The sequence below is a fragment of the Ursus arctos genome, unplaced genomic scaffold (genome assembly GCF_023065955.2).
Source record: "Ursus arctos isolate Adak ecotype North America unplaced genomic scaffold, UrsArc2.0 scaffold_25, whole genome shotgun sequence".
NCBI lineage: Eukaryota > Metazoa > Chordata > Mammalia > Carnivora > Ursidae > Ursus > Ursus arctos.
In genome coordinates this window covers 33,897,004-33,923,126 of record NW_026622930.1, presented here as the reverse complement: position 1 = coordinate 33,923,126, position 26,123 = coordinate 33,897,004, and the positions used below count along the sequence as shown (strand labels likewise).

Here is a 26,123-nt window from a genome sequence, read left to right as displayed (position 1 = left end):
TCAAAAGCTTATTTTCTAGTTCTCCTTGTATTGTCTTAATATGCAAATAGTATTTAGAATATATTTGTTTGAATTTTTTTAATACTTTATTTTTTCTAATGGCAAAATGAAAGAAAAATTGGTTTAAAATGTCTCTGATGCCACCATAAATAAGGGTATAAAGTTGAACACCCTAAAAGCACGCAGTGGTCTAGAACATTGTCAGCAGAATCTGACTTTCTCCTTCTGCCCCTCAGAGTCCATGTCAGACGCACAGACAAGGTGGGAACAGAAGCAGCCTTCCATCCCATTGAGGAATACATGGTGCATGTTGAAGAACATTTTCAGCTACTTGCTCGAAGAATGCAAGTGGATAAAAGAAGAGTATATTTGGCCACGGACGACCCTTCTTTATTAAAAGAGGCGAAAACAAAGTGAGTTAGATGAACTAGTGATTCTAGACTGGGATCCTTTTCAGTTAAAAGGAATCCTTAATTCCTATGACTTGTGATTCTTGTTATACTACTACTACTGATTATTGGCAGTTTTTTTAATTCAAATAACTGTGTACTTATGTGACTGTTAATATAATCAAAGCATATTTGAGGTGCCAGCAAGGTGTATACTTCATCCTGAAGTCTCTTCTCTGGGTGTGCAGGCAGCTGCCATCTTGCTGTGTACTCACATGACCTCTTTGTGTGTTTAGAAGAGAGAGAGCAAGCTTTCTGGTGTCTCTTCCTGTAAGGGCGTTAATTCCATCATGAGGACCCCATTCTCATATGCTTATTTAAACCTAATCATCTCCCAAAGGCCCCATCTCCAAATACTATCACTTTGGGAGTTACAGCTCAAACATAGGAATTCTAGGGGGACACAAACATTCAGTTCATAATGCGAACCAGCTAGCTAAGACTTCTAGCAATAAAACACACCAGGTGCTTATCTTTGTGCTCTCACTATCTTCACCAGCAATTATGGGCAACTGAAACATATATAAAATATAAGTTTTCATCTCATAAAAAATTTCTGGAACTTGGAAATTATATTGAAGAAAAGTAAAGAATCAGAAGATAAGTTTTATAAGTGGAGGGATAAGAACTGCTAGTATGTATTGAACAGTAACCATCATTTATGGAACATGCCTATATTTCAGGCACTGTGTTAGGTACTGGGGATTCCATGATACGCAAGATACTCTGCTCTCATGGAATTCCTACTCCAGTGGGAGAACAGTTACTCTACAGTATGAGTAGTGCTACTGTAGATTTAATATAGGGTGTTCGGAAAATACAAGAAGCACACTGATCCTAATTGGGAATTTATCACAGGATCTGGGTGAACCCAGAATTGTCCTTTATTTACTATTAATAAATAAAGGATGTATTAAATGTGGGAAAATAGGGAATGAACGAGAAGAATATGTAGTCTTAGTTCTGCTCAGACACCATTTACTCCAGAAATCGTCCCTGAATCCCTAAGTGTCCCTCCTCTGTGCATTCCCCTGACTTAGTGTTTGGTACTTGCTTACCTCTGCCTCCCTCACTGGATTATAAGCACTTTAGACACAGTTTCTAGCTCTTGTAAGTGCCCAGTAATTATTGAATAATGTTTATCTCAATCCCATCAGTTTGAAAACATTTTATTAACTGTTAATCATTTAAGCTATATGATTATTTAATTAATTTATTTCTTGGTCCATTTCTTTTTTTTTTTTTTTAAGATTTTATTTATTTATTTGACAGAGAGAGACAGCCAGCGAGAGAGGGACCACAAGCAGGGGGAGTGGGAGAGGAAGAAGCAGGCTCCCAGCAGAGGAGCCCAATGTGAGGCTCGATCCCAGAATGCTGGGATCACGCCCTGAGCCAAAGGCAGACGCTTAACGACTGAGCCACCCAGGCGCCCCCAGCATGATATTTTTACAGCAAGCAACCTTATAGTACAGTTGGCAGCAGGAAATAGTACAATTTGAATTTCCTTTTTGCAGTCAGCAGCTAGTAACCCCTCTCCCCATGGCAGTCCAGGAGGCAGTTTTTTTCATATTCTGTTAATAAACATAGCAGCAGCATTTTATGCACTTCCCCCCCCCCTTTGGAAGTCCTTTAGTTTTAATTTTCTGAACCATTTTTGTAAAGATTTATTTATTAATTTGAGAGAGAGAGAGCATGAGCAGGAGGGGCACAGGGAGAGACAAGGAGAATTTTTTTTTTTTTTAAGATTTTTATTTATTTATTTGTCAGAGAGAGAGAGCGCACAAGCAGGGGGAGTGGTAGGCAGAGGGAGAAACAGGCTCCCCACTGAGCAGGGAGCCCGATGCAGGGCTCAATCCCAGGACCCCCGGGGTCATGACCTGAGCTGAAGGCAGCGGCTTAACCAATTGAGCCACCCAGGTATCCCAAGAGAGAGTCTCAAGCAGGCTCTGCACTCAAAACACTGAGATCATGACCTGTACCAAAATCAAGAGTCAGATGCTTAACGGACTGCACCATCCAGGTGCCCCAATTTTTTAATTAATTTATTTATTGTTTATTTATTTATTTATTTGACAGAGAGAGAACAACAGGGGGAGCAGCAGAGGGAGAGGGAGAAGCAGGCTCTCTGCTGAGCAGGGAGCCCGATGTGGGGCTCAATCCCAGGACCCTGGGATCATGACCCAAGCCAAAGGCAGACGCTTAACCAACTGAGCCAACCAGGCTCCCCCAGGCACCTCAATTTTATGAGTCATTTTGAAAATATTCTCAGGAACTTAAATGCTGTTTCTCTATTATTTTACTTATGTTTTTCTACTCGAATCAACTCTGCTTTTGACCTGTCAGGATTAGTTTTGATACCTAAGCAAACCATAAAACCTCTTCTATTGTTTTAGGAGACCAAAAACATGAATTAATCTCTCACCAAGATATATAGTGTCCAGGGTGATTATGAGACTTTCGTGCTTCAAGAGGGTGAAGAGCTGAAGAATTAAATGATGCATGGGATTCACACAGGGGAGAATCCATTTTCTGGGTAGCTTATCTTCTGTAAAAGCAGTCAAGACTAGCTTTATATATGTGGCTTCTGTGTGAAAATGAGCAGTTAATGCTTTGCTGCTTGGTATTACACCTCAAGTTTCTCTAGGTTAAGACAGAGTTCATCCATGAGATTTTGGCACCTGTATCCCACTGACTATGGCAGCCATTGCTAATGTAGAGATATCTCTCTAGGTAATCCACTGTTATTGTGTTTAAATCACAGACTCATTGGCAAAGAAAGAAGAACGGTTGAAGTTGACAATCCAATATGGTAGTCTAAGACGTGGAGATTGGAGATTGGCAACAGGAATGAAACAAGTCTTTACAAATCTCGCAGAATAAATATTTACATATTTAGTGTGCTCTTTATCAAAAATGCTGGATGAGCCCTCCTCAAATTAGTTTCATTTAAATGAATAAAAGCAAGAAAAATGTGCTTAAAAGTTTTTGTAAAGTGTTTGGTTGCCCTGTGAAATGAAGACTCAGCAATAAAGTGTGGTGAATTTTTTCACTATTTTATTGAACTATAATATGCTCGACACAGTTACAGGACACTAGAAATACAAAGAGAAATAAAATATAATATGTGGCTCCTTATTTCAAGGACTATCCACCTGGTATGCGTATACATGTAACAAGCTATTGCAGTATAGTTAGATGAATGTCCTGTAGGAGTTGTATACCAGGTACAGTGAAATCATGAAGAGGAGTTATCTCCCTTAGTCTGGAGAAAGATTTCAGAAAAGAAGATGTGTTCTTAGTTTATAACTTTAAGTTAGTCCTTTGTGAGCGATGTAAAAATAAATTTTTATAAGGTAGAAGAAGAAAAAAATATTTTTTTTATCATGGCTAATCTCTACAACTTCACAGTAAAAGAATTCCTCTGCTGACATAACTGTGGGCAAAAGACAAGAAAGAAGCACGTTTGTGTAGAAACACATGCTTATTATTGGAGATGCAAAATCTCTCTTTTCCATTATTTACTCTTTGTTTTTTTTCCAAATTCAGTATCCTTCATCAAGTAGTCTCAGAAAAGGCCTGAGGAACTTAGGTGTTCTTTTGGTTTGATTCCAGGGAGGGGTCTTTAAGTTAGGAAAGGCATTAATGTTAGTGTCACTTCTCAGTAAAAGGATCACTCTTTTCTTTTCACTGGGCACCCAAACCATGCTGACAGAGTTAGTCTTTATTGAAGGATAAAACCTGTACTGGTGTGTTTTAATGATTCCCTCTGTCCTCTGTCCTCCAGCCTTTTCGTATTTAGTTGTTACTTTTGCTGCCCTATGCCTGGGTATGCAGCTTCATAAGAATCACATTAAAAGTCTTTTTGGTTGTTTTCTTTTTAGAACAAATGTGACATTTCCTTTGTCTCCCTGATTTGGGGCTGAGGAGGGCAAAATGTCAAAAATAATGAGGCCAAATGGATCTGAACACTGAATACCAGTCTGAAACAGTGCTCAGAGACTTTGCTGTCACAGTCATTATTAGAGGCAACGAGAAGAAGCTCCTTGGTGGCTGTGAAATGAAGAGAATCTGAAGCAGCTGTTTGGGGATTAGGAAGAAGTCCGAGACATAGCACTCACTTACTCATGTATTTACTCTCACAGCATTGTGTGGGGAACTAGGTGCTGCGAAGGCAAAGAAAAATAAAGTCTAGTCCCAACTTTTGGGGAATTCTGTGTGGGAGACAGACATGGAAATGGACTCCTGATGGTTCAGGGTTTACAAATAGGAACTATTGCCCTCTCAACAAATATCTGTTGATCCTCTATTATATTCCAGATTCTCTTCCAAGTACTGAGAATAATGCAGTGAACAAAGCAGACGAAATGCCTCTTTGTAGAGCTTACATGCTGGTTAGGGACGATGGAGGTGGGGAATGGATACAGGCAGTGAATAACAGTCAATATATATTATGTCCAATGATAATAAAAGTCATGAAGTTAAGCAGGTAAAAAAGATAGAAATTGCTGAAGTTCTCATTAATTAGGCTGTACTTTTGCAGAGATCTAAAGGAAATAAGAAATAAAACCAAGTGGATATCAACAGAAGAATGTAACAGTCACAGCTAATATTTATTGAGTGTTTACTACATGTCAGATGCTCTTCTAAGCACTTTATATTGCTTCTTTATTATAATTATATAAAGCAGGTACAATTATTATCCCATTTTCATGTAACTCCTTAAGTTTGCAACTTAACTCTGAAGATGTACCTCATGCACTGAGAAAATTTATTCACTCCGTACTAGAATATAATTAAACCTCTTAATTCACAGTAGAATCATTTGAACATATGGTAGACTTCTTAAAGATATCCTCTTTTAATATGTTTAAACACATATCCTATCTCAAGACTATCAAAGTGTTACTTGGTGAACATCTATAAGGAATTTGCTCTTATAAATTTATTAGATTGATTTTTCATTACTGTTGTTGGTTAAGACGGTGCTTCGAGGATTGGGGTTAGGGGAGACAGGTCTGAATTATCACAAATTCTAAGTTAAAAATTTAAATGAAATTTAACCACAATATTTATATTCTAAAGGAGAAGTTCAGTGACCAAATGGGAAAGCAGCTTGAGAAACCTCTTAGAGGTCACGCATTACAAAGAAAATAAGGAGCCTTCAACACTTATGAATTGAGAAGGGACATTTTGATGCATGTATGTGTATATTATGTGACATGCCAATAACATGTAACATACAGGGCATTACAGAATGTTTTCTACTCCATGATGGATTCAAAGATGCTTCATCAACTATTACATGCCATAAAGCTCCCCTTAGTGTTAGAAAGAGGAACTTTGGGCGTCTGGGTGGCTCAGTTGGTTAAGTGTCTGCCTTTGGCTCAAGTCATGATCCCAGAGTCCTGGGATTGAGTCCCACGTTGGGCTCCCTGCTCAGCCAGGAGTCTCCTTCTCCCTCTGCCTGCCACTTCCCCTGCTCATGCTCTCTCTCTCTCTTACAAATAAATAAATAAAATCTTTAAAAAAAAAAAAAAGGAAGAAAGAAAGAGGAACTTTGGTCAAAGGAACAGGTCTGCCTCCTGCTGATAAGATACTGCCTCCCTATAGAACACTGTGATTTCAGTGACTATGTACAAATTTATTTCTTTTTTACAGGTACCCCACTTATGAATTTATTAGTGATAACTCTATCTCTTGGTCAGCTGGGCTACACAATCGATACACAGAAAATTCACTTCGGGGTGTGATCCTGGATATACACTTTCTCTCCCAGGCAGACTTCCTAGTGTGTACTTTTTCATCCCAGGTAAGTGATAGTAGGGCATGTTTAAGTGACCAATATTTTTTTAGTCATATTGAGTTCAGGAAGTTCTTGGAGTTTGGTTTTTTTTTTTTTTTTTTTGGTGTGTGTGTTTAATGTTATTATGACTCACGTGCAAATTTCCTAATATTTGGGAATGATCTCTTTTGTGAAAGAATGGGAAGATTCCATATCCCCCCCAAAAAAATATAGGTATTCAGGTATTTAGTTGCTTACAAGCAATTGTTGAATACATCTCCACTGAAGCCAGCTATCAGAGTTGTTTAAAGTACATGGCATGTTCACAGCATTTAACCAAAATAGCAAGTAAGTAAGCTTACTTAATACTTTCTGATTTTGCAGGGGCGCCTGGGTGGCTCAGTCAGTTAAGCTTCGACTCTTGGTTTCAACTCAGGTCATGATCTCAGGGTCATGAGATCAAGCCCTAAGTAGGGTTCCCTGCTCAGTGTAGGATCTACTCAGGATTCTCTCTCCTTCCCCCTGCTGGCGCATGTGCTCTCTCTCTCTCTCAAATAAATAAATAAAATCTTTTTTTTTTAAATACTTTCTGATTTTGCATAGTCAGTATGCAACCAGCATCCATCCACTTCTACACATTGATGCACTGATACTGAGAGGCTTAAATGCCAAGCACTGTGTCTCATTCAATTGCTTTATAGAAAATAAAGTGTAAATGTAATTCTTTTTCAAGTCCTATTACATTTCTACCAAGCAAGAAACTGTACATTAAATTTAAGCAATACCATATTACAATCATTCTTTGAGTTTAATTGTTGCAGATAATTATATGTTATGGGCTTGGTGTATTTGTTTTTTTGAGTGGTCCAATCAGCCTTGTATACACAGTGGAATACCAGCATAGAAATATTTATTGTTGGTTTTATCCGGCTGTCATTTATGTGCATATTATTGGTTAGTTCATTCAACAAGCTGTTAAATGACTATTTGTGCTCAGAATTATATTAGGTGTGGAGAGGATTTCCAGGGAGATTGAAGATACAGATCTTACCCTGGTCCAGAATCTAGTGAGTAAAATACTCACATGAAATAACTGGAGAGTAATTACCAAGAAATACAGATCATGTAAGATAAATCTTTGCCTAAAAGCTTAGAAGAAGCAGAGAAAAGAAAATGTGAAAAGGAAGACTGCACCACTTTCATGGGAATATACTTCACAGAGTATAAAGAAATGGACAGTTTTTTATTTTGTGACAATGCACATTGTCACAATGGGAGGGTGTTATGATTATTGGAAAGATCCTACCCCAGCAAAGGCTATGAGTTTCTTCAATATGAAATAAGAATACAACTTTCTACCCAGAACAGAAGTCACATAGCAGCAGTCTTAGAACAGAAAACTTTCTTGGCCTTCCAGTTCCCATGAAGCCATCCACCACTGACGTTTTTTTTCCTAATGGGGATAAGGATCCTCTCATTGAGAAGCCCCTTTTTCTATTCTCATGGTGGGTAGACAGGAGGAGTTATAACTACTTGGTCTCTCTCAACTGTTATTGATAACCTGGCTATATGCCCACCTGATCAACAGGTGCAAATGACTATTAACAACCTCTACACATTTTTGAATGCTTATTGTTTGAATGAATGAATCAAGAGTCGTTTTCCCAGATATACCACCTCCTCTGTAGGCCTAGATTTTAGGCCTGTCTATAAAGTCTATTCCTGGAGTCCAGGGTTTCTCAGCCTCGGCACTTTTAGCACTATAGGCAGGTACTTTGTCCTGTGCATTGTAAGATACTCAGCAGCATCCCTGGCCAGTAGCACCCCACCTCAAGTCGTGACAACTGAAAATGTCTTCAGATATTGCCAAATACCCCACAACAGTGGGGAGAACAAAATCACCTTTGTTGAGAATCACTGCTGTAGTCATAAAGCTTGAACATTAAATAAATATATACATGTCTGAACACTTAGCAGCCTTACATGTGGGCAGGCACTGAGGTTTACAGGGATGTACTCTATTTTGCTTTCCTTCTTGAGCCCTTCTTAATAATACCATTAGGCTCATTCTAGAAAGAAAATCCTTTTATTTTTTTTTTCTTTTCAAGGATGTGCTGTAGAATTTTTTATTCTTATAACCTCATGACTCTAATTTTGAGCCAGAAATCAGGACCTCTGTTATTTTATGATAGTAGAAATCTGTCCAAGCTTGTTCATACTACTTTGTTCTATTTTGTGCATAATATCAATCTCAGTGTGTTCTCCAGACCTCAGGTTCAGAGAAGACATTCATATGAAGAAGGAGTGGTGCTGAGAAGACTTTTTGTCTCCAAAGGAATGAGATTTGTGCTTATATATTATATTGTTCCTAAAAACTCCTGATAAGTCAGACAAAGTTCATCTAAAATAACTTTTGTTCATTTGAACCAAAGCAAAACTCACACTAATATCTTGTATCCCAAAATAGACTTGAATACCTCAAAAAATTCTATGTAAGGGTTCAGAATAAAAGTTTAACAGTAAAAATACCTTACATTTATTATTGAGTAGCAGTTTGCTAAATGTGATCACTGCCATTATCACATATCTTTCTTGATGACTATCAGCTATAGCACTTGAAATTGTGGAGTAATTCCACGTTCACTAATAAATCTTGGAGCTTGCTTGTATTCCAGCATTTTTTGCAAATATTTTTAGGAAAAAAATGGGTTTAGTACAGTTCAATATTTTTGCACTGTGAATGAAATTGGTTGCTTGATTGTAGAGATTCTCTTGCCATAAACCAAAATTGTAATTGTTTGCCCCAGAAATGTCTCATCATCATCATCACCAGTGGAGTGTGAGAAAAAGTCACTGATAGCATCAAAACGCCAAGCCATTGACTACTAGGCAGAGAACAAGAATGAGGCAACATGGACTCTGGCGTCAGACTGGGTTTAAATCTAACTTTGACCAGTTAGTATCTGGGTGGCATTTGAACAAATTACTTAGCCTATCACTGACCTTTTTCCCCCACCTATAAAACAGTAGTAGCACCTACTGCGTGGAGTTTTTGTGATGATTAAAAGTTATATGTAAAGCACTGAGAATAATACTTAGCAATATATTAAATACAATGTTAGCTGCTATTGTTATTTATATAGGGAAAAGTATAGGAATACCTTTGTGTGTTAGAGAGACTCTATGGTATTTATTTGAGCAACCTTTTTTCACCTGGCCCCATTTCAGACCACACACTCTCATGTTTTAGGAGCATGAAACATACTGTTCAAGTACTCTATTACTCTTGCTTGTGGTCATGAATCATGCTTAGGTTCCACTGAATAATCATGTACATTGTACAAGTATAACAATTCTTTGTTAAGAAGAGTAGCCAGAGGGCTCCTGGATGGCTCAGTCAGTTAGGCATCTGACTCTTGATTTCCACTCAGGTCGTGATCTTATTAGGATCCTGAGATCAAGCCCTATGTTGAGCTTGGAGCACAGCAGGAAGTCTGCTTGAGATTCTTTCTCTCTCCCTCTCCCCTTTCCACGCCTCACGCTCTCTTGCGCGCTCTCTCCCTTACTCTACAATAAATAAATAAATCCTAAAAAAAAAAAAATAAATTAAAAGAAGAAGAGTAGCCAGTAACATTCAGCATTTTAATTTCTCTGTGCCAACATACCTCAACTCTTTTATTTAGCTTATTGAAAGAGATCACCAAATAATATGAATTTTCAGAAATAGAAGCTCTCCGTTCTCAAAGAGTGAATGATAAATAATAGTATTTGCTTTAACAAATGCAAGTAAAATTGTGTATGTGTAGACTTTAGGGAAATTAATCTGCAGACATTCTAGTGTATGCCATAAGAATGTTGGGAAATGGGAGAGGACTAACTGTTACATCCAGAAAGATAACAAAAGAATAAAACATTGAGAACCAAATTTCAGGCCAGAATAAAACGTGGACAACCAACTCTCAAAGTTTCCTTAATGATATCATATTCCAAGGGATTATTAGAAAGTGACAAAGAGTTTAAAATCTTCCACATAATGGTTTGACAACCCTGCAGTTTTGTCTCCTGAGTCCAATCGTTTGAGGACTATTACACTATATGACAATAGTGAGAAAGAGTTTATCTGTTGACCATGAGCTGTTGTAGGCAATACTTGAAGAATGAAATGCCACGCCAGAAGAAAGAATGCAAGACTTGATTGATGTTTGAGAAACTGCAGGCACAAATATCATGGCACCTTAATCAGAATTCCTCATCACGTTTTGGACCCATCCCCCTCAGTCTCAGGGCTTCTAATCTTTCTTGGTTTTATATCCATAAGTGAGATCTGGGAATTCTCTCTCCTTAAATGAAAAGTTTTTTTAAGCCAATAATATGACTTTACTCTCTAATTTTGATACTATTGTTGCTGTTAGTTTTCTGAATCCCTTCATCAGAGCTGTTTCTCAAAGCCAAGTTTGTCCTAGAAGCCTCATAAATTGAAGAGACCAATCCTCAGGATTTAATCTGAAAATTAGAGGCAATATTAACATTTTCCAAGAACATCATGTATGTTTTGAAAGCTCTGCAATCACATTCCAAACTATTCTACCAAGTACTCTAATCTTGTTCTCTGTTACTGGAAGTTGCCTATACCCAAAGCATCTACTTTGTCACTTATTTTCCTATTTAACAAAACCATCTTAAATATGAAACACAGAAATTATAGTTGGTGAAATAGCAGTGGTTATTCAGTTGTACTCAGTTGTAGATGGGCAAAATATCAGAAAGTTTTTTGTTTTTGTTTTGTTTTGTTTTGTTTTTAAGGGGCACCTGGGTGGCACAGCGGTTAAGCGTCTGCCTTCGGCTCAGGGCGTGATCCCGGCGTTATGGGATCGAGCCTCACATCAGGCTCTTCCACTATGAGCCTGCTTCTTCCTCTCCCACTCCCCCTGCTTGTGTTCCCTCTCTTGCTGGCTGTCTCTATCTCTGTCGAATAAATAAATCTTTAAAAAAAAAAATTTTTTTTAAAGAAAGTTTTTTTTTTTAATACTATTTATCAGGCTCTGTAATCAGTTTTTATTACTCTGGAATCTGATTTACAGAAATTGTTGTACATGCTTACTTTAAAGGCTTTGGGTAATCAGCATTTTTTAAGGAGCGATTAACATTGTTCAGTAGTTTTAACCATTAAATCACAATAGGACAAAATTACTTTTTTTTCCCTTGTGACAATTTCCTTTTTCATACTTAATAGAACATTCTCAAGCCACTCTCTGTTGTCCAGTTCCAAATCCACACACAGCATACCTGGCCTCCTTAGCCTTTGAATAAGACTTTGGAAAGCCCAAAGGGAAAAATCGTATACTACATTCATTTTATTCTAAGCAGAAGACTCTGGATAGGAATTTCCATTGAGGGAAGGCCCATGAAACAACAGTGGATATACTGTTCTCTTGCTGAATAGCAGAACAAAGTAGTTTACAGGAAAAGTGCATACATCTCTCAGCATCACCCAGGGAGACAAGAACCTACTTCCAACTTCTCACACTAGGAGATCCTCCTGGCCCCATCTATTTTCACAGAAAAACAAGATTCCATCTGCTCTGAGAAGGCTTTGGAGGCTCATATAAACTGAGGTGGTTGCTTCTCAGGGATAAAATTCAAGTTAATGGACCTTCCTCTCCTTTTTAATTTTTTTTATACAGTTGCATCTGTGTCTTATCCTTTGACAGCATTTTTGCTCTTACCCATTACTGTGTGCTTAGTGGTGTTCTAAATGATATACTGACATGAAATAAATGAAATAAAACTTACTGCATATAGCCAGCCACTGCTTTCAAACCAAAGGGTTTGCCTCTCTCAGTCCTGCTACCTGTCCAGTATCAAACTGAGTATTGATAGCAGCTGAAAGCCTTCATTTACCTGCCACACAATTTGGATTAATAAAGCCCAAGGTAATTAAATACAAACATTAACACTATAGTCATCTTTCTAGCCTTTTGCAGTAAATTACCCCATGGCACATACAGAGAAATCTTTTAACTACTAAGAATGTTATATGTGGATCTTAGGGATTAAATATCACTCATGGACCTGCATTTCCACTTCTAGGCTAGTATCATGCATGAAGCAGTATTCATTCAACAGGTACTTTCTGAACACCTACTATGTGACAGGCACAGTACTAGGTACTTATCCTAAGACAGTTTAGTGTATGGTGGAGAGCCAGAAAGAAGTCTAATTGTAGCTCTACCATTTACTAGCTCCTTCCCCTACCCCCACTTTTTTTTTTTTTAATTTACTTAATCTTTCTGGGGCTTGTTTCTTCAGCTGTAAAATATGGATAAAAACAGCAACCACCTCATAGGGTTACCATTATTACCAGAAGGATAAAGGCCTTGTATCAGCCCACCTCAGTGTCTGAAATGTCTACCATTCATTTTTCTTTGGCTTAAGAAAACACATATCCACAGACTAATACTTTATGGATACCAAAATATAAATTGATTATTAGGATTATCCTCCAAAAGAAAGGAAGTCCCTAAGGATGTGGAACTGAAGGCAATGTCTTTATGAGGGTGAGACATTAATAGTGGAGAGGAGGAAATAGATCAGGGCTCATTGCCACAATGTGGTCATCCCACGGGCAATGCAAGTTCCTGCATTCCTGGCTAGAGATAACTGAAGAGTGGGTGACAGGGCCCTGAAAAAAAAAAACCTGCCAAGTTTGCTCAACGCTTGCCTTGGCCTTAAGTTTTATCTTTCTGATGTTACAATCCAAATATGGAGACCAGGATCTACAAGAGAAAATATGCTTAGGAGTTAACGAGCATACACAAACTGCCTAGATTCAAAACCAGAATCTACCACCTAATAATAGTGTAACCTTGGGCAAATTCCTTAACTGACCTTCGGCATCTGTAAAATGAGCATCACAGAATTTTATGGGGCTACTTAGAGGATTAAATTCAATAATACCTAAAGACAATGTCTGACAGCAAAAACTCCCAGGAAGCTAGCCTCTATCATTGTCACTATACTTTGCTATTATTGGAACTGCTTTGTTTTAATTATTTAGTTTCTTCCTTTCCAGAGTCTCCACTTGATTTTGCTTGTCCCCTATGAGCCTTCGGCTGACTTTGGAGTTCCCATTCCAAAACTTTTGACCCTCATTTTGTGACAGTCTCAGTATTCTACCAGTGATCTCAGTTATACCATAACATCCCCACATCCCCAATGTAAAATTAGTTTGTTGATGGAGAAGCAGATTTGCAAAGGAAGTGGTTATCTTGGTTCTGTGACTAATTGAAATTCTAGCACCAGAATTTGGGCCAATCACTTGCTCTCATATTTTAGTCCATATTTGCAAAATTTAAAATATTTTCTAAACTTAGTTTCATAGCATTTGCATTCCTACAGTTCCTGAAATTCAGATTCTTTAAGAAGTTAAGGTGATGCTTAACCTAGTCAGATTTCCTTTGCTCATAATAGTTAAGGATGAGTGTCTCCGTTTAGTTTTTGATCTCATAAATACCAGAAGTTTAGAGGACTGCTGGATAATCCTGATTTTGCTCCACTGAGCAGGTTAAAAATTACTGTTAGTAGGAACATTTTAAATAAATGCAAAAGTACTGACATAGTGACAATAAAACTTCATTAATTGAGACAACCACAACAGGAGATTTGGGAAAATTTGACTTGAGTTCTCTGTTCGCAATGATTTATAATGGAAGAATTTTCTAAGCAAAATGATAGTATTCTCTCTTCTATCTTCATCTATTCTTAGAAAAGTTCCTGAAACCCATTTACTCTATAAAGAGTGTATTTATTAATTGCTTAAAATGTTATGCCCCCATGAAAGTAGTTATAGTTTAACTTTATCACCAAGCAGCAGGCTCAATGTACAAAGTGCATATTGTGGAATTTCAGCAGCCATCCAGTGGGCGTAGTAGGTATTCTTTGGACAGAGGAATCTTTTAAGTAGCCTTAAATGCATTAGATAGATGGATCTTCACCAAAGGCTAGTCCATCTTATTTTAGTTCTAGAATGCTAATATCTACTCAGGGCTCTTAGAACTCTTTAGAACAGAAATGACATGTTTTAGCTCACTTGCCAATGCTAGTTGATTGTCAATAATTACATGAATTTCTGTTGAGAAGAGTTCTGAGATCAAGCCCAACCTGGCAGAAAAGAGTATGTGATTGACTGAGACTGAAGGAGGGGAAGGGAGTAGCAGCATTTGTGTAAAGTATTTATAATCCTAATGCTCAGCCTTAAATTCTTCAAGGGCACAAACGATGTCTTACTCGTTTTTCTATCACCAGTACTGAACATGAGGTATACTATGTGACTATCAATAAATGTTCGTTAAAGCTAACTGATTCATATTCTTAAAGTACTTTGCATTATGTATATTTTTTTCTCCCAGAGATTTTAGCTGTAGTAATCTTTTAGGTTTAAAAAAAAAATACAATTATGCACAAAGATGAAGAATGACCATATCTGAGAGCAACTGGACTAAAAACCTGTGACTAGAATCTACTACTTCTCATCTTCTCATCCTGGTCCTGGTCTAGTCCTAGTCTGTTTGGGCAAGGGCCTTCAGATTGCTATCAAGGAGATTTTATGTATACTTTTTTTTTTTTTCATTCTTTCCCAAGGTCTGTCGAGTTGCTTACGAAATCATGCAAACACTTCATCCTGATGCTTCTGCAAACTTCCATTCTTTGGATGACATCTACTATTTTGGGGGCCAAAATGCCCACAACCAGATTGCCATTTACCCTCACCAACCTCGAACTGCAGATGAAATCCCCATGGAACCTGGAGATATCATTGGTGTGGCTGGAAATCATTGGGATGGCTATTCTAAAGGTGTCAACAGGAAACTGGGAAGGACGGGCCTATATCCCTCCTACAAAGTCCGAGAGAAGATAGAAACGGTCAAGTACCCCACATATCCTGAAGCTGAGAAATAAAGCTTCGATGGAAGAGAAGGACAACTAAACTCAGTTGAAATCGTTTGAGCCAAACAGTAGATGAAGAAGGCCCTGACCTTACAACACATGGTGAAATGAGTAGACAACTTCAAGCACCAGGAGCAACTGGAAATGACAGATGCTTCACTGGTGGAATTACTCTTTAATGAGGGCTACAACGCCCTTAAACTCATGCACAGTCCAATAATGTACTCACATATAACATACAAACAGGTTGTTTTCTACTGTTGCCCCTTCTTTCAAGATTATGTCCCCATGAAACAAACACTGCCACATTGTGTAATTTAAGTGACACAGACATTTTGTGTGAGACTTCAAACATGGTGCCTATATCTGAGAGACCTACGTGACCTAATGAGAAGACCCGAATAGCTCCCTACTGTGGGGAGGTTGATTCTTAGCCAGTGGTGCTATTGTAACCACTGAATTCACTCCAATCAGCAGATTCAGAATGAGAATGGATGTTTTTGTCTGGAATTTTTTTTTTTTAAGTAATTGCATCAGTTCATCCACTTCATCATTAATAAGTGAAGGATACATCAGAAAATAAAATATTCACACTCCATTAGGAACTTTTGTAAAACAATGCCATGAACGGATCTTTAGTACTCAATGTTTCTGGACATTCTCTTTGATAACAAAAAATAAATTTTAAAAAGAGGAATTTTGTAAAGTTTCTAGAATTTTCTATCATTGGATGATGTGGTGGTCAGCTTTATAGTAGAAAATGATAAAAGGAGTTTTCTAGTTTTTCTGCTTAATTTTTTTTCTGTTTCTGATTGAGTGACTACTCAGTTCTTAGGTCAAAGAGTCATATGCCTATTTTAACATTGAAAACTGAATTTAGTTGATACACATTACAGAGTGTGAAGAATACTCTCCGAGCGCTTTTATTTCCTTATTTGGGGCAATTAATTTTTTACTTGAATTAAATAATCACACTTCTTTTCCCAGAGAAACTGTCACCTCCATTTCCAAAATGAACAATTTCAGGCTTGTTGGTAACCTTTCTTGTTGTGGCTATTGTCACTTTTTGTGAGTTGAGTCCTGTTTTTTTATCCAGGAACCAACATGTGCCCTTATCATGTCTTGCTTTTGAGAGCACCAGGAACTTTTGGGGTTGAGAAACTGGCTCTGTTTCTCAAGTACATATCTCACAGTATGTAGTATTTGCTGGATAAAGGAGAGTGGAATCAGTGTGAGACCCAAGATGGACTTGGGATTATCTCTCCAAATACTTCTTTTAGTAATTCCATGAGAAAATCACTTCAGAAGGTAAGACTTAGATGCCTTCTGTGCTTTCTCTCTGAACATCGCTTTTCTCCTTGTAGAAACATTTCCTATTTTCAGTAGCCTGCCTCCTTTAGATGCATGGAAGAATATTTCATAGCATGTGTTCTACCTTCTGAAAGAAGAATTTGATCCATTAAAAACCAGTAGCAGGCCTGGTGTTGAATACCAAGAATGCCAAACAGAAAAGCTGTCTTTCACATCCTCACTAAATGAAAATACCTATATGTAAAATCTCCCCACCAAACTTCCCTAAATTCTTTCTACCTCTCTGGTCAAGTCTCCCGAAGAGCAAAAACTAATTACCTATAGTGTCAGCAAACAACTTTCAATTTAGTTTTAGTACAAATAAAAATCTCCCACTGAGCAGAGGGACTTTTGAATATGAGTTTTTTTTCTTTTTTTCCATTTTTCTTTTTTTTTTTAAAGTGGGCTCCACGCCCAATGTGGAACTTAAACTCACGACCCTGAGATTAAGGGTCACAGTCTCTACTGACTGAGCCAGCCAGGTGCCCCTGAATATGAGTTATTTCCTAATTCCCATCTCACTTGTCATCAGGACATCAGTAACCATGGGTTACTAATGATACTATATATTCCTCTGCTTGTAATTTCTCTGCTGAGATTTCCTGTTTTTATTCATTACAAGCATTTTACTTTATAGAACATAGCTATAACTACTTTAAAATTCTTTTCTGCTAAATCCAACATCTGAATCATCTCAGAGTTGGTCTCCATCGTTTATCTTTTCTCTAGAGAAAGAGTTGTATTTTTCAGGTTCTTCAAATACTGAGTAATTTTAGATTGTTTACAACTCAGTGTTGTAAAGGTTTGTGTTGTGGATTCTGTTATATTCCTCTGAACAGAGTGCTGATTTTTTTGTTTGTGTTAGCAGGCATTTTAGCTTCATTGGACTCAAACTGTCAATTTTGGGCAGCAGCTCAAATCTCAATTCAGTTCTTCTATCTTTAGCTGGAGTCTGCAGTGCACATGTGTGTTCAGGGGCCCGCCAGAGATTTGCATAGAGTTCATACATAGAATTTGAGTTTCTCTTTTCTTTGGTTCTTTTCTTCTGAGATTTCCCCCCTCACTTTCTAGCAGCTGTAGTTGCTCTGATTCTATGGTTTCCTCTGATTCTTCCAACTGCAGTTTTCAGTCAGCCTAGAAGCCATAAAAATAGGAACTCACCTTGTGCCATTTCCTTCTTTTAAGTTTCGACCTGTCTCCAGAGTTTGCCTGCTTTTTTGTTCATTCTCCAATGCCTTGGGGTCGTTTTTTTGTATTTTGTCAAGTTTATAGTTGTTCTCCTTTGGAAGATCTGTTCAGTAGGTGCTTAAACCCCACCATACCAGAAGTGAAACTCTGAGGCAGAGGCGTAAGATGAAAAAGCAAGGTGTGGGAGGAAGGAACATAGTCCTATGACAATCTGTTTGGACTCTAGCCTTAATAGCTAAGCAGCCAATAGCTTCAGGCAGGAGGGAAGATGAAGAACTAACCAAATTGTTAAACCTGCAGGTGTGAAGGGCTAATGAAAACTGCTTGCCACATCTTCCTGAAAAGCTTTTCTGAGCTACTTTTTTGCAAATCATGTACACAATGTTGATTCCTCTTTTACACACTGCCTTGTGGGGAGGGCTGACATTTCCTCACCACTGGTGTACTTTCTCCATAAGGACATGGTACTTAAAAGCTGCATGATTTTGAATTGAGTGACAGTGCTAGATTAGGAAGGTTTGGGTCTTTTCCTTGTTATAAGAAGACCCATTTCTGAAGGAACCTTACCTAGAACCAAATTATTAGCCTGGGCTAATTGAATATAGGCCCCAAAATCCTGCATATGAATGACTAAGGGGTTATAAAAGGTCTTACCAAGGCTCTCCTGGTCCTACTACTGAGGTCTGAGTTGGTACTGAGCTGGCACTTTATGCCTGCTGTGAAAGGGCTTCCAGCCCTAATCCAGGGTTTCTTGGTGTCCCAAGGGAGGGAGAGACTAGATGCTTCCCTCTCTTGAGCTTTAGTTTTTCCTATTGTATAGAGCCTAGCCTGTCTCCCGGGTTTCCTCTTAAATCAAGAACACGAACTGAGCTTCTGAGAGGGTTGAGTGTTAAAAGAGAAAAAGCACATTTAAAAACAATCTTGTGAAATATTGTTATATTTAGTTCTGAGAGATTATAATTACTGAATATTCAATAAGCAGGAAAAGTATTAGTCTAAATGGTGCACTAGAAAAATCTCTGCCTCAATAAGAAAGCTCTCTTAGTTGAGGGACAACAGGCAAGTCCTCTTTGACCATAGCCAACTGCCTGATACTTCATTTGTGCTCCCAGGAAGGCTGTGCAATAGCCAGGATCGATAGACCTGTATAGAACAGGTGTGTGGCTTGGGAACTAATGAATTTGGGGTCTTTGTTATGACACCCAAATATATGCCAGATACAGACTCCAGGGAATTTTTAAATGCGGTGTCCACAGGGAAGAATAAAGGAGAGTTTGCCTCTGTTCTTATTGGTTCCTGGCAGCATTCTCCCTCATGGAAACATGGAGGAACTAGTCCAGGATCCTTGGTAGGGCAGAGGGAAGCCTTGGTAAGTTCTTGGCCTTGGCTGTCTTTGACATTATGCGTGTTTGATCCTTGCCCTTTGACAGTGGATTCATTTTTGGTTCTTTACGCAAGTCAGAATTTCTGACTCTGGGTACCTACTCAGGTTTCAGCCTTGCCATCTCCAGTCCAGTTTGATTTCCACCTGCTTTCTCCTTGTCCTTAAATTAGACGGTCTTGATTTTTGCTTCCTACTACCTTTGCAGAGAATGATCTCATGTGTTTCTCTTGTTGCTGTGCCATTCCTTATGTAGTTCCTATCCTAATTACTTACACTATAGTTTTGTCATTGCCATCGCCAAGATGGAACCAAATATTCCCCTGGACAGTTTTAGGTAAGATATTCCTGGACCTGAGGTATAATGAAGCTATGATACTGTGTATTTGTGTCTATTTAAGCTAAAGATTTCAAATATTTTCATAAATCAATGTTACTACACTGCAGTGGAGCATGGCCAGGACATCCTTTGTGTAACACCGTCCATCTGGACAGAGCCTGCACTTTTTTAAAAGCAGTGTATCAAAGGCCATGGCCATAATCATTTGGCATTTGGGAAGAGAGCCAGGAAGAGAGTTCCGAGCTTCTGCTGACCTGTCATCTGTAAGTGTTCTCTACGACCTCTCCTCCAGCATCAGTGTCCCACAGAGGCTCTTGTTCCCTAACTGCCTGTGTGGGTAGAGAAAAGGCCATTAACAAAGGAAAAAGCAGTATGTTTGTTCATAACCCAGCTGCATATGTGAGCATCTGTGGAGGCTGGGAATGTGCAGTGCTTTGTACAGAAAGCACAAATAGTTTAGACCGTGGGTGTGGTCAGCAGTCTGAGGAATGCTGGGACTTTGAGTTTCGGGCTGGTCTTCACTTCCCTTCTGGATTGCAGCCCCTAAGAATTTCTGGCCCAACAAAACAAGTGGAGCAAAGGCAAAAGTTCTCAGTTTTATTTCTTTGTCATAGTGCCTGCAAGCAGGTGGTGTACGTGTATCTCAGGTCCTCTAGGGGAAAGAGCAACGGTACTGTTGACCCTTGAACTGCGTAGGTTCACTTACATGTGGGGAATTTTGGTAAATACAGTACAATATTATAAATGTATTTTCTCTTCATTATGATTTTCTTAATATCATCTTTTATTCAGCTTACTGTAAGAATACAGTATATAATACATACAACATACAAAATATATGTTAATTGTTTATGTTATTGGTAAGGCCCCTGGTCAAGTAGGCTATTAGTAGTTAGGTTTGGGAGGAGTCAAAATTATACATGGATTTTCAACTGCATGGGGGGGTCAGTGCCCCAGCACCCACATTGTTCAAGGGTCACCTGTACTCACTGAAGATCACTGAACTGGAATTCAGAACACCTAGCCTTGTGATTTTGACTCTGCTATTCAATGTGAACAGGTCAAATAGTTTTTCAGTGCTCCATTTTCTTCATCTTTGGAATGAATTGCTTGGTTTTAATCTGGTCCTAAAAGTGTTTATTGTCTGGTTGGGTTCCACATGTCTCAAGAAGGTAGCTACTGCTCAGCCTCAGCTGATCATTGTCCCAAGGACAGAATAAGGCCAGATCTTTGTTTTTCAAGACCAGCAAAATCTATTTGTTATGCACTATCTTCAAATTTTTTAAATCTAACGGCTAATTCAAAAAATACATAAAGCACTAAGGGGAGCAAATAAGACTTCTGTAGCTACTTTTGGCCCATGGCCCCTTAGTTTACAATCTCTAGATCTAGAAGGTTCTTTCCTTACTTCAAGATTCTATCTCTGGAAAGGATTGGTAATATGGGTAACAACTGTATAATGCTTTCAGGTTCAGTTGCCACACATGTCCCAATTCTTTGGAAATGTCTGCGTGGTTGGCTGTTATCCTGGGCTCAGAAGTAACTTAGTATGTTGAAGGACAGCTGTGCTGTGATAGCTCATACCCTGGGCCCCTCTCAGACTTGAACTTAAGGATCGAAAGTGGCTCTATTTCAACTGCCTTGACCACCAATCTTGATTTCCTACACTAAGGCTTACAGACGGCCTATGACTCATGAGGCCACAAACTGAGGTGCCACCTTAGGGAGTTCCTGTTATTTTTCTCCATTATACCCAAATACTAAGGTACCAGAGTACACTTCAAGTCTCTGGTCCTCAGTGTAGAGAGAGATACTAGGGCACTTGGTAGGCTTTAAGGAGACATGGTCAACTAGGAGATACCGAATGGTTGAAGATGAGCTGTTATTTCTGTTTCTAAAAACGAGAAGACAGATTACCAACATAGATGGATACATTTAACAAGTCATGAATGAGGTTTCAGACCAGATTCTTAAAAAGTTAACAGTGGTGGGGCGCCTGGGTGGCAAAGCGGTTAAGCGTCTGCCTTCGGCTCAGGGCGTGATCCCGGCGTTATAGGATCGAGCCCCACGTCAGGCTCCTCCGCTATGAGCCTGCTTCTTCCTCTCCCACTCCCCCTGCTTGTGTTCCCTCTTTCGCTGGCTGTCTCTATCTCTGTCAAATAAATAAAATCTTTAAAAAAAAAAAAAAGTTAACAGTGGTAACTACAGAAGAACCAGACATACCAGACCAATCTTATTTCTTGTTTTCATACAGCTTTACAGTAATAAGAGTGGCAATGACAGCACTTATCGAGCACTTTCTATGTATGTGGGGTTTTTCTAAGTACTTTACTGGGTTAGCATAATCACCATCATCATAAGGTAGGTACTATCATTACCTTTTCTTTATTGACTAGAAAACTGAAGCACAGAAGTCTTAAGTAATTTGTCCACGATGATAAAGTTAGAGGGCAGTACAGCCAAGATTCAAATGTAGACTGTCTGGCTTTTACCCACGGCAAGGAATACTGTGTGCCATCCTAAGATTTCAGCACGGCGTCAGTCGTTTTACTGTAGGCAAGATAGAACAGCCGAGGCTGCATGAGCGTAAGCGGTTGTACTAAGAATTAGCTGTACTTATTCGGAAGGTTTGGTTAATTCACGTCTCTGCTGGTTTGCCATAGAGCTCTATCCTGACTTGTTCACACAGTTTATTAATGCTTTGAAAAAGGATGGGAACAATACAAAGTAGTAGTTAGAAATCTGAGTTCTCTTGTCAATCTGCTGGGTTCAAATCTTGGGTCTTCTGCCTATTGGCCCAGTGATCCCCTTAACCTTTCTGTGCCTTCATTTACCCATCAACCAAACGAAAATAATCAGAGTAACTACTTCCTAAGGTTTCTGTGAGGATTAGATAAGTTAACATGAAAATCTCTTAGCCCAGTGCCTGGTACAAAGTTCAACAAATTGAGCTATCATCACTAGTCTCAGCTCCTCGTCGTCAAGTTTTTTAGCGACTAAAAGCTGAGATAATCAAATTACACTGTTCGAGAGAATCAGGATCCCTAAACGTTGCGTAAAAATTGAAATGGGGGCGCCTGGGTGGCTCAGTCATTAAGCGTCTGCCTTTGGCTCAGGTCATGGTCCCAGGGTCCTGGGATCAAGTCCCGCAATCTGGCTCCCTGCTCAGTGGGGAGTCTGCTTCTCCCTCTGCCTGCTGCTCCCCCCACTTGTGCTCTCTCTCTCTCTCCCTCACTGTCAACTAAATAAATGAAATCTTTAAAAAAAATTTTTTTTAATTGAAAGGGTAAATCTAGCATATTGCCAAGCCTAAGAATCACTGCGTTAGATAATAGATTCTAGAGATTTTAACATCTGCACAGTTTACAAGTGTAGTTTATTCTTCGATCCAAAGGCCGATTGTGCCTCAGTTCAGGCCATGGGAGCTGTAACTAAAGACCTAGAGAATTTAGTTGCCTGTAAACTCAGTATTGCCATTAGTGTGCTGTGACTTCCCCTCCTACCCTACCCAACCCTCCCAAACAGAAGTCTCCTGACAGAGGAGGTACTGAACTCTCGAGTCTCACCTTGAATCCTGTGCTTGGTTCCTGATAGCCTGTTCAGGTATCGGTGCGGCTGCTGTGCGAAGAAGTAAATAGGGTTGTTTTATGTGCCTGCAGCGTGCAGAAGCAGCAGACATGAGAGTAAGTTTAACCCAACACATGAAAAAACTTCCTAATAAATTAGGTTGTTGAGAATGACACAAGCTAATGTCCGTGGCAGCTTCCTGTTCTTGCAGGAATGTCTAAGGGAACCTCAGGCATCAAACTGCTGTTAGATAACCTCCAAGTTCCATTCCAGCCCTAAATTTCTAAAAAGGTCATGGATTTGTGGTCATGTTATAGAGACTGAAATTCCAATGAGGGCATACGTGGTGCCCACCTGAAGCTGCCTGAACTAGAAGCCTGGACAGCCTGATCTGGTAGCAACAGAAGCAAAGGCCTGTTTGCTAGACTAGGTGACTAGGTCTTTTTGGAGACATCACTTATAACTGAGTAACTTAATTTCTTACTTAATGTAACAGGATTTGTGAACCCGTTTAAATTTGGAAACTCCTCTTTTGTTTTCTTTCCCACCTTTGTTCCTGGCAAAGCTTCTTTTATGGAATCACAGCTTTTTCCCTACCTAAACTAAGGGAAGAGACAAAGGCCGAGAGAACTGAGGAGTCAGGGTCTCCTTGGAGGGCAAGGGTTAGGATGACATCCCCCTCTGGAGGAGATCTGACTTTTCTTTCCCACTCAAGAAATCGAAACAAGTGTGAGTCCCTTCTGATCTATTCCATTATTTTTTAAGTAATATCTGTAAACACTGGAAATTGTCAGCAGACGTACCTCACAAGAGGTTCTCCTTGCCAAGAACGAGAACATCTGATGTGTGTTAAGGCTATAAAGCACAAGAGGTTTGAAATCAGTTGGGTCTAGTTTCTAGTTTTGGGGTCTTACCTGTTCATAGTCTAATTGAGGTAATGCTCTTTCAAGAAATTCTTATTGATAATTCAGACAGCCAGAATTCTGTAAGTCAGTGATTGGCAAGCTATAGCCCACTGCCTTTTTTTGTAAGTAGAGTTTTATTGGAACACAGGCACACCCATTTCATTTACATACTGTCTGGGGCTGCCTTCAGGCTACAACAGCAAAGTGGAGTAGTTGTAAAAAAGATGGACTGTTACAGCCCAAAAGGCCTAAAGTATTTTACTGTCTGGCCTTTTACAGAAAATGTACTGACCCCTGCTACAAGTAATCCTACCTTCTAGATTCCAACTGATAACCCCAAGGGGCTCAACATCCCAAAATACTGTTTGGACTGTCAAAGAAAACTTTAGTTGTAATAATAGTGTAGTAGGGCCTCCCCTAACCTATGTGGTGGCTTTGTGCAAATTGGATAAAGGTGCTTCTGTAGACAATTATTGTGATATACTTATTTTTATAAGAAAACTCTTACTGCCGTCTGTCAGAAGATTACTTCCTGTATATAGTAATGTACAGTGTCTACAATATGATTACGCTCCCCTGTAAAACTGCGCGCAGCAGCCTCAGTATAGTCATGTGATCTGGTAAAAAGAACACTCTACTTAGAGTACGAGAAGTAGATTCTACTTCCAGCTCTGAAACTAAGCTGCTCGAATCTTAGGCAAGCCATGTAATCCGTCTAGGCCTCAGTTTTCTTACCACTGGCGTGGAGGGAGCCTATAGTTGTTGTAAGAAATTAAATAAGATGCTAGACCTAAGATTGCTTTGTAAAGGCTTACAGCTCTCTAAAATCCATCTCCACTCATGTTTTGGGCAGCTTCTATATTTAGTTCGTTTACAGTTTAACTGGAAAGTTGTGCACATATGAACTGCACTGGAAAGTTACAATCTAACATTAAAAAGTCACGTAGAGGGGCGCCTGGGTGGCTCAGTCGGTTAAGCATCTGCCTTAGGCTCAGGTCATGATCCCAGGGTCCTGGGATCAAGTCCTGCATCGGGCTCCTTGCTCAGCAGGAAGCCTGCTTCTCCCTCTGCCTGCCACTCCCCCTGCTTATGCTTGCTTTTTCTCTGTCAAATAAATAAAATATTTTTTTAAGTTATGTATATTTAAACTAATTATCCTTTAGCTAAGGGACTTCCTCCACTTTCAGCTTTCCCCACCCTGAAGATGGGGTATGAAATACTGGTTCACATTTACTGACCTCCTACTATATGCCAGACGTTGTAGTAAGCTCTTAATATGCTTTATCTCACGTGTGTAACCCACATCAGCCATGTGAGGTAGGCATTATTATCCCCGTCTTTACAGATAGGGAAAAATAATAACTGGCCTCTATTTATTTATTTACTATGTCCCAGACACTCTAATGAGTGCTTTACATATTTTAACTCATTTCACCCTCACAATACCCTTTGAGATATGTACTGTTATTATTTCTACTTTTCGCACGAGGAAATTTATTCAGAGATTAAATCAGTGCTTTACAAACTTTTCCACATCATGGCACGCAGAAAATTCTAATTGTTTGGCATTCTGGGATAAATTTACGGGTTTTGGAGCAACTCTATGGGGCTAGGTAAAAAGATTCGGTACATCTGTATTAATAATTTGACTAGCTGAGAGGACTCAGTGTAGGATCAGAAAAGGTACGTGTGATGTAGTCCACTCGGACTGCTCTCTGACAATGGGCACTAGCTGTAAAGTATGCAATAAAATAACAATTACAATGGTCAAGAAATCTCACGAAGTGCTATACAAGTAGTGTTCAAATGTAACTTCTGTTATAAAATGTTGAATAGTTACAAAGATTGCTTTAAATACATTATCATAAAAAGAAGTTTACAAGCAGCAGTATTCTGTGGCGCACCTGTAAACCATCTATGCTTGGCAAGTTCCGAGATAAAGTACTTGCAAGGCGAATAGCTAATAGGAGGTTGAGTAGGACCAAGACTTGAATCCAGGGTGCCTGACTGGCAAGTCTGTTCTTTAAGCCTCTGTACAATCTTGCCCCTCTGCAGTGAAAAGCCAGACGGTGTGAGCCAGGCTCCATTTATCCTTAGAGTATTTGATTACTTGAGGGTTTGATCATCCAGACTCACTATAAGGTAAATTTGTGATCAACCATGGTATTCAATTAACCTTCGTCCCCTCCTCCATTCTCCCAATAATTTTAGAACT

At 39.1% G+C, this 26,123-nt stretch overlaps 1 protein-coding gene across 24 annotated transcripts in view; it reads left to right on the top strand.

The window, feature by feature from the left end:
* Nucleotides 1-15,874, top strand: part of FUT8 (fucosyltransferase 8) — a 282,852-nt gene extending 266,978 nt beyond the window's left edge. For all 24 annotated transcript variants that reach the window (XM_057318427.1, XM_057318424.1, XM_057318420.1 and 21 more), the window contains 3 exons: nt 237-413; nt 6,108-6,258; nt 14,872-15,874. In XM_057318427.1, the coding sequence (XP_057174410.1) occupies nt 237-413; nt 6,108-6,258; nt 14,872-15,189 (646 nt within the window). In that variant the 3' untranslated portion in view covers nt 15,190-15,874. The remainder of the gene's footprint in view (nt 1-236; nt 414-6,107; nt 6,259-14,871) is intronic.
* Nucleotides 15,875-26,123: the final 10,249 nt, after the last annotated feature.